The sequence below is a fragment of the Accipiter gentilis genome, chromosome Z (assembly GCF_929443795.1).
Source record: "Accipiter gentilis chromosome Z, bAccGen1.1, whole genome shotgun sequence".
Taxonomy (NCBI): Eukaryota; Metazoa; Chordata; class Aves; order Accipitriformes; family Accipitridae; genus Astur; species Astur gentilis.
Window position 1 is genome coordinate 77325271 of NC_064919.1, and position 9463 is coordinate 77334733.

General features: G+C 50.5%; 1 protein-coding gene across 1 annotated transcript; it reads right to left on the minus strand.

Moving 5' to 3' along the window:
* Nucleotides 1-5221: 5221 nt before the first annotated feature.
* On the minus strand, nt 5222-8634 carry PMAIP1 (phorbol-12-myristate-13-acetate-induced protein 1). The gene is made up of 2 exons (XM_049796039.1): nt 8507-8634; nt 5222-8097 (listed from the first exon to the last, which is right to left on the minus strand). The coding sequence occupies exons 1-2, from the start codon at nt 8556-8558 to the stop codon at nt 7985-7987; spliced, it is 165 nt and encodes a 54-aa protein (XP_049651996.1). The 5' UTR covers nt 8559-8634; the 3' UTR covers nt 5222-7984.
* Nucleotides 8635-9463: the final 829 nt, after the last annotated feature.

Sequence of the window (9463 nt, forward strand, 5' to 3'; positions counted from 1 at the left end):
AACTCCTCTTCAAAACCCCGCTGAGCTGGTGGAATGGGCTGGGGTGGAGGCAACCTCTCTGTGGATGGAGTGGAGCTGCAGTGGAGCTCATAGTGGGAGGTGGAGGCCATAAGCTCCCAACAGTGCAAGTTTGCATCAAGTGGTCCACCTTTTTATGGACACAGCTGGCTTCACTGTCACTGCATGGCAGCTCAAAGCAAGCCTGCCTTCCAGAAAGATGAGGCAGCCGAAAAAGCTCTCCTCTCAGCTGCTCTGATATGGGGCATGCCAGAGGCGCCCCAAATCCCGTGCTGCCTGGCAGCACACGGACACGTCAGCTAGTCACTGCAGGGTAGGCTGAGCTGGAGGAAGGAGCTTGTGGGTTAAGCATTTATATCCACATAGCAAGCCCGCGTGCGTTGCTCCGTGCTTGAGTGCTGGGTTGGGCGCTCGCAGCAGCAGCAGCACTTCTGGAAACTCCCACCCGGCTCACAGTACGGTGCAGTCCTGCCCTCTCCTCGTGCACGCATGGCGCTCGCCCACATCTCCCTGCCCTGCCTTGCAAACCTCGCCGTTTCCTCTGGTGCACGGTGCTGCCCGAAAGGGCCGGGTGGGTTTTTCTGCGAGGGGAAGAAGGCGTTTGCTTTCCCGTGCCAGTGGCATGGAGGGCATTTCCCTCATCCCTGGGCTTGTGCCCCAAAAGGCACCGTGTGTGCTTTCAGTTTCCTTCTCCGGGTGCTGCGCCATGAGGGTGCAAGTGAGCAAGACTCACGTGAGGAGGGATAAACACCAGCGCTCCTGCTGAGTCACCCTGCGGGAAAGGCCGCACCCGGATACCCAGGCCCTTTCCTGGACTGGAGGAGAAAAGGAGGAACTTTGCGGTCTCCCGGTTCCCTGCCTGCATTGGGACCCCTTCTCCCCAAATCCCTCTCCCTTGTGAACAGCTGTGATGAGGGATGCTCCAGCACATCTGTCCCTGGCCAGAGCCTGGCTTCTCAGGGCTGTAAGGGGAAAAGCAAAAAGACATTTTTAGCCATCAAGATCTCTGCTTTCCCCTCTCCCCTGCTGTTCTCAGTGCTGGGGCAGCCCAGCCCTTTCAGCGACGCCCCTGTATCTGTTCTCCTGTCTGTCCTTCTCCCACTTTCTTCTAACATATGGCATGAGCTGGGGCTCAACAGGTCTCAAGCCTCAGAGCAGCCTGGCTTTTGTAAGATCAGTCTTGAACGTCTTTAATTAAAATCTTAATTGCCTCAGACAGTGGCTAAGTAAAGAAGAACGCACGAGAGAAGACACAGCGGACTTAATTCATAAATGGTTTATCCACTAAGACATACGAAGTGGTAGGAAATACTAAGTTTTACCTAAAAGTCAGTTGTCTTTTGGGGATTGGGCTTTTTCTGAAGGCCTTGAGGCATTGGCAAATGGGGAACTTGGCACAAAAGGCAGAAGTTTGCAGTTTTGGGAACAGCTTTTTTTATTCCCACATTGTTAACATACAGCGCTTAGATCTAAATGAGGTGAGTAGAGACACCTACTTTGTTGTTTGCAATCAGGTTTATCATTCTACCTGAAAAGTTCTGATGTCCAAATAGGGTCCATGTGTCTCTGGTGTAGCTGTTTAGGGCTCCAAAACCTCATCTGTATTTCCTGGAATGTGTCAAAACTGGCACTTTATCCCATTTGACCAAAGGCTAATGGTCACTGTCTCTGTTCCCACACAGGGGTGGTGTGAAGGAGACTCCCTGTGGGGGACATTCCCCGTGGCCTTCCCCGGAGCCAGTGGCCAGGCGGGAGCAGAGCATGTGGTGACCGGGCACGATACCCACGCTCCCAGGGAAGTGATGCCATGGGGCAGCATGTGGGTGTGATGACAAGGGGAAGCAAAACATCCCCCAGACCATGGCCCTGAGCTGCACTTCCCAGTGCCCAGGGCCATGCAGGCTCAGCCCCAGAGCTACCCATGGCTGTGGGGGGCATGTCCACCCTGCTGCTTCCACACTTCCAGCCCTTTGCCCTCCCCTTGCCCTGGGCTGGGAGATTCAAAGCTCTGGTCCAGCAGTTTGGTGCCTTTTTTTTTTTTTTTTTTCCCATGTAATATTGGGTCATAGAAGCACGCTTGCAGCACCTCCACCCTATGTCCAGAACCGCTGTATCAGTAAGTACCTGGAAAGCAAGTGATGCTGCATTATCTAGAGCTGGTCCCCATTGCTTCTGGTAAAGGAGATTGAGTCATTTCTCCTTGTCAAGAAGTATGGCTGAAGCCAGACTGTCATCACCAGCCCTTAGCAAAAGCCCATTTTGGAACTTGCCTTTACAGAAAAAGCCAACCATGTCTCGCTTTTTCTGTGTAGTCATGTTCCTCAAAGCACTTGACTCAGCTAAAAAGACTTCTCAAATTAATGATGATGGCAATAATTTGTAAAGCTTTTTTCCTTTTAAAAATATAAAATCTCTCTCATTAAATGATCGTAAGAAAGAACATTTGATGCAAATAAACATCCTTCCTCAAAACAAATTGTTGCCTTTCTACCCTCCAGTGTGTAAAGCTGTGACTGCAAGGATGTTTCCTGACAGTCAGGGTATTCTAAAGTTAGCCAATGCTAAAACCAGAACCTTTTTGCTTTTCCACTGATAGGCCTCACCTTGCTGTGCAGCTGAATAAATCTGATACTGTTATGCTGAGCAAACAAGTTACCTGAAGCTGTAGTTGCTTGGATTTTTCCCTACCTAGCAAAGCCATTTTCTTGATGTGCTGCTGACACCATGGTGGTGCTGGGGAAAGCCCAGCTGCTGTCGTCAAAAATTACCTCCCTAATTCCTGATCCTGGAGGGACCTGGATGTGGCCTTATGCCTTTGTCACAGCTCAGTCACATCCCTTTTGGAAACACAAAGGGGAAGGTGCAAGCAGTAATCTGCCCTTAATCACTGCCACGCTGTAGGTGGCAAAGGTGGCTGTGATCCTGGAGTAGAGGAAGGAGGTGCAAACATGGTACCTTGTCGTGGTCAGAGCACAGTAATGGATGCAAAACCCCGAAGGCACAAAAGCCCAGTGATGGGTACCATCCCCGGGGCTCTGAGACCCCCCCAGGTGGGCGCTGCAGCAGTGTCGCAGTAGTAACAGGGCTGCCAGTGTCCTGACAAGCTCCAAGGCCTCTTCAAGGGCGTTATTCAGTGTTGCTGACGGTAGCTGGTTTCTTCTGATGTTTACAGCTGGATCGTCTCCCGCAGGAAGATGTCATGGCCCTTCAAGCGGTGGCAGTGGAACGAAGGAGCTGGCGGAGCTGAGCCAAGTAGTGCTCCTGGCGTCCTTTCCTGAAGAGGAGGAGATGATGCCGAAGCCCCTGTAAAACAAAATGGCTGAAACAGTTTTATTTGAGGTCCCTGACATTTCATGGGGTATCTCCTGTTGCTAAAGAAGTGACACCTGCCTCCACGGTTTCCGAGGGCTTGCAGGCTGATGAGATTTGCACTGCAAAGAGACCACGCATGAGAAGGGAGGGCAGCCTTGGCGTGGCTAGTTCCTTATGCCATCGTCCAGACAATATAGTGACGCACTTGGGTAAAGAAAGATCCTTGTTTACAGCTTTTGGGACTATTGCTTGCTGGCAGTCCTGCCATCAGACAGTCACCTACTTCATGGAAAATGCTGCCAGACTGAAAGACAACACATCATATCCCCAGCCCTTCCTGTCCAGCCTCCTTGCACCTCTATGGATGCACGTCATGCCCTCACACCATCTCGTGTTGACTGGAGGAAAATGATAAAATTCATCCCTTCCAGCAGCGTGTGCTAAAAATAAATGAGCAGCGTACGAGACATTGTTTTTCAGATGACTTAAAAAAACATCCCGTGGGGGGAGAGGGGAGGAGGAAGGTAGTGTTTGTTTGTTGTTTAGCAATTTGTTTAGGAAATACCACTTGTGCATCCACTCTCAGGTGTGAGAGCATGAGCTGGCCGAGGGCACTGGGCTGGTTTTCACCTGGGCGAGCACAGTGCGAACGCGATCCCGGGCTGCACTTGTTGCTCTGGCAGGTGCCCACAGGTTGTGGTAAATGGAGAGCACTACGGAGCGGCAACTGCAGCAGTTCGCTTCAGCAGGTGGGTTTGGTTTTGTTTTTTGATACCAGGTGCTGGTGGGTGAGTCATGCGCCTTCAGACAGCAATGCCGTGCCCCAGTGATGGGCTTTTTTTTTTTCCCCTGCCTTTTAGGGAGGAGCAGGTCACAAGCATCGTGCCAGTGACCTGGCTGGAGAGGGGCCAGGCTCCGGCAGGCAGCGGGTGAGGGTGTCTGGGTGTTTTCACAAGGCTGATGAGTCTTAGGAGTGTAATTTGCTGGTAGAGCTGTGCAAAAATGCACTGTGCAGCACCTGCGGTAGCATGTGGCACCATGCTGATGGGCCTTCTCAGGACAGCTTCACTGATGCCCCCTGAAGAAAAGCTCTTTCAAGCCTCTGCTGGTGGCTCACTGGGAAAGGACAGGGAATTGCTTCCGTTTGTGGGTTTTTTTCACACTAGAAACCAGAGCCTTTGGCCACAAAGCTCTTGGTTGTCCTTGCACTGGGAACGGGTGCCCCAGGCATGGTGCTCCCTGCCCGTGAAGCTGGGAGAAGCAGGTTGTTGAGTCAGGGGAGAGCCTGCTGATGTGCGTGGTGTAGCAGGTGAGGATCTCGGGCTCACTTCTCCAGAAACACATCTGGGTCCCAGCTTTAGGGAGGAAGAATAAGCTCTGCACTATCCCTTTGCTACTTCCTTGTGGTAAGCAGTATCATTTCCCCCTTTTCCAAAACTCCAGCTTCAAACTTTGGAGAAAGTAAAAATCTGACCTTGGCAAAATGCTGTATTCCCTTCTGCCTGCATTCGAGACAAACCCCTCAGCTTAGATGTCTATCCTTCACTGATCCCCAAGGACTCTCCTCCTCAAAGCTGCAACACCTCTGGTAAAGGTAATGGAGCCCCTCACACCACCCAACTATTCTGCAGGCAGTAGTTACTAGAAAATATTAGAATAGGTGTCTCAGTTTCCCATTTTGAAGTTCAATGATATGGTTATGTCTTGTTCCCCTTAAAGACAGAAGTAAAAGCCTAATCTCCCAATGCAGACCTACTGGCACTCCACTGTTGTCCTAGTGTGTGCCTGCTGACTTGGAAGTATGGAAGGAATTTGTATCATACGATCATGCATTCAGAATCTGAAAAAAAACCCCCACCCCTGAGTCATAACAACAACCCATCTTTCTCGCAAATGCTTTGTATTTATTGTCTCAGCAAGAATCCAAGATATACATGCATGGGGCACACACGTGGGGCACGCAGCAAAACACGTGGCCCGTATCCAGAATAGGCCTTAAGAAAAACAAACTCATGTTGATACATTCATATAGCAGATCCTTTGCAGAAGTAATAAAAGAAATCCTAGGGAGGACATCAGCAAGCACTTGCTCATATGCTGGCACTGATCGCTTGAATCTAGATCTTTTTCCTGAGCTCCTGGTGAATGCTAGCACTCTTGACAATGCTCAGAGAAACATAAAAACATTTCACAAGAAGCAAATAGTCTTTGCAGATCTAGACAGAAAAACACTGTGCTAATACTTTACTCGGATATCCCCATGATAATGCATTTATGTGGATGCTTTTTTTCATAACATTCATGTGTGCTACAGCCTGAAGAACTGGGCAGGCTCTATGAAGCCCACACCTGGCTTCCAATTCAAAGGAGCATACATTGAGCAGAACACTTTTATTCAAATACATTTCAGCTACTAATGCAGATGCTAATGCTGAATTTTCCTGAGAGTCCCAGACAGGCACGATTATTGTTTAGTGTCCTTGATGAGAACTTCAAGAGTCCAACAAGCCCAGGACATAAAGCAAGAACCCTCCTGTTGAAGTCGGGGCTGCCTTTGATGAACAGCTTTGCCGAGTTGCACGCGGCACTAGCCTGGGAGCTGGTGTTTAGCCAAACAGAAACTCTTTGCATTTACTTTTTAATACCTGAAAAACTGACCTCTGCACACATCAGCAAAACGTGTTACTTTGCAGTATTAAGATGAATAACAACTATTCTTGAAACATTATGTTCTCACTGAAAAGGTATTAGCTGGCTTAGAAGAGGAAGGAACCGTGCATGTGGCTCAAGCCAACGGCAAAGCTCCCAATAATGCCACTGGGATGGGGTTAAAAGTCCTCCATGTGGGAAGCAGGCAAAGTCAGCCAGCTTCTGCCTAGTGAAATCAGCGACAACAAGTAACAAACAGCCATATACAGTTGGTTGTGACAGAGTGACCAGAGCTATTTCATGACAATTTTGCAAATGCAGATTCAGAAGAACTAACCAAAAAATTAATTGTAAATACAAACAAGAATTCACTATTCAAGGCAGAAAAAAATTTAATTTGAACAGCCCCAGAGTTCAGAAAGTGGAATTATACAGCCTTATACAATGCAAATGTACTTACATACAAGGTTAGTTAAGAGAAGGAATTCTGACCATTGACCTAAGAAGTAGCTACAAAACATAATCAGCTTCAGCCATTTTCTTGCTAGCTTGCACCCATGAAAAAATACTGTTTTGGATCATGTCTGACATGAATTGACTAGCAGACTTACTGTTTGCCTTGACAGCAATCAGCATGCTTAATTCAGCTCATCCAAAGCCAGCGAAGGGTAATAACCCCTCAGTGAGATAGGCACAATGCATCACCATCCACTGGATGTGCTACAGCGGCTTTATCATTCTGGAACTGAAATGAGGTTGCTGTGAAATGAAATGGAAATAAAGTACAAGGGAAGAACCTTTGCTTGTGAGTATATTAAACATTCAGAAGTCCAAGGCTACTTTCCTGTACTGATCGTAATATTAATTTCTATTGATATTATTTCTTCAAAGAGAGGTAGTTGCTTTCTTTGAATAAATAACATTCTCAAGAAAACTTAAGATTCAACTCACATTCAACTTTAAGGTCTACTTCTATTGAAGAGTTATTTTGTTACTTATAAAGGCACAGCAGTATTGTACCGTTCTCAAGAAATTCTTTGTAATGTTGAAAGAATCCTTCCACCAAACACACATACCTCAATATCTCTATCTATGTAAGATATATTCTTATGTCTTATATAATGCTATACTAAAGTATGCTCCCCTCAGTTGCATGAAGTATTTCCTTTATTATCAGAAACATTATGCTTTCTTCTAATTAATATAATGTATTTTTATGTCATGTTTTGAACATTTTTTCATACTATTTTTGAACCTAACAAGTAGCATTCAATTAATAGTTCTGTGAAATACTCATTTCATGCACATGGGGTGCACGTATTTATATTTTTTATATGTATTTTATATATATATACACACACAAATACATACGTGTGTATATATATAATATAGACTAGAACTATGCAGTATCATGTTAGTACATAGAATTGTAATTTTTAGTCCGCAAAGCAACATCCTGTAACAAATAACCTTTCAATACAGACAGTGGTTTAATTAACAAATGAAATAATCCCACCACCAGATTCCTGTCCAGCAGAATCCATGCTTCAGGAAACAAAAACAGTCAGAACCCGAGCAACTGGCTTTTGCCTTGCGGGATAAGATCCCGTGTTCCAAGACACTGACTTCTTTTTGGCTTCTTCCCGAAGATGGTCCTCGGTGAAACAGGAGGACCAGAGGGCGACTGGGGAAACGGGGCTGCTGGAAGTCTTCTCAGACCAGGCTGTCGGGCAAGTTCCATCTTGCCCCAAGTCTCCCCATCGCGTGGCGAGGGCCTCTGCCCGTCGCTACCTTTGTTATTTTTCACCTGGCTTTCAGACGCCAACATCGCCGTAACATTCTTCGAAGAAACCGTGTTGCGACAGCCATCCTTCGGCGGCTCCGGGCAGCAAAACACAACGCAAAGAGCTTTCTTCATCTCCCACTGTCAGTGAAGTCTCTTGTCCCAAATCCACAAAGCCAAGGTCTTTCCCTGCTTTTTCAGCGCACCGCGTCCGAGGGCAGCTCACGTCTCCGGGAAGAATAGCTTCGTGAGGAGGTTCAGGATCTTCTGCCGCAGGTCCCACTTGTCGCCGATCCTGCGCAGCTGCAGGGCGCACTGAGCCTCCACCTCCCGCCCTGCAGGGCACACGCACGGCCGTCAGCCCCACGCACCGCCGCCTCCCCACCCGCGCCCGCTCTGAATTTCAAGGAGAACTTGGCGATAGCGTGCATATTTTTTTTTTTTTCCCCAGGGCTTCCCCCCCCCCGTCCCCCTCGTCCCCCCGCCTTAATATTAACACACACACACACACACACACGCCGGTACCCACCCCCCGTCCACACGGGCGGCCGCAGCCGCATCCCGCCGCCCGCGGTCCCCGCTCCCGCTCCCGGACCCGGGTCGGGGAGGGGAGGTGGGCAGCGGACCGGCCGGAGAAGCGTGACACCCCCCACCCCCCCACCCCCCCCCGCGCCTCCCACCACCACCACCACCACCACCACCACCACCACCCACCACCTCCCCGGTCCCTTCACCCTCCGGTACCTGCGGGAGCGGCGGGCGGCGCGGCTTTGCGCAGGGTCCTGCCAGGCATCATCGCGGCGGCGGCGGGGTACGGCACCGGTACGGGTCCGGCACCGGTACGGCAACGGGTCCGGCTCGGCGGCGGCAACGGAGTGCGGGAGGGCGGGGCGGAGCGCGGCCCTAAGAGCAGCGGGGCGGCGGGGCTTCCCCCGCGACGTGACGTGACGTTGGGAAACCGCGCGGGAATCCCGCCCCCTCCCCGGGCAGGCAGGGGCCTGCCGCAGCGCGCCCCGGGCGGGGGCGGGGGGGCGGGGGCGGGTCCCTGGGTCAGCTGCGGTGAAAAGTAACGGTGGGGTGGTGGGGAGGGGGGCTGTGCTGGAAGAGGGGGAGATGGAGAGCGTTTAGGGGGGGAGGAGGGGTGGGGTGGGGTGGGCTTTTGTGGTGGTGGTCCTGGTCCAGGAGAGGTGGACGGGGTTGTGCTGGTGCTGAGGAGGAAGAGGCCGGGGGGGAGGGGGGGGGGGGTGTTGGGGGTTAGGTTGCGCTTGGACAGGCAGAAGCAAGGGATGGGGTGTGCCTGGGGTGGGCAAGAAGACAGGGAGGGATGGGTCTGCTTGTCCTTAACCAGGAGATGCTCCTGGCAAAGCACTGTGTCGCTTGGGATTTTGCTTTCGAGGCGATGGTGACCTCACCATCAAACAAGCCATAGGGAAACAAGCTGGCCCATGTCATGTGCCATTTGCCACTTAGGGCCTCCCTCCCGGCCGCTGGATCGTCCCTGCGGCTGACACGAGCCGCGGCGGGCTTACCTGCGCTCGCTGTAATTTTAGATGGTGCCTTTTACAGGAGGCAAGAAACAAGAGCTGAAATTCTAAAGTCGCCCTCATGGCTTTGGTTGTGGCACAGTGTTGGGAGAGCTGCCAGTGAGCCGTGAGTCACTCCTCTGTCTCCTGCGCCTCGGAGAGTTGATATTTGGTGCGG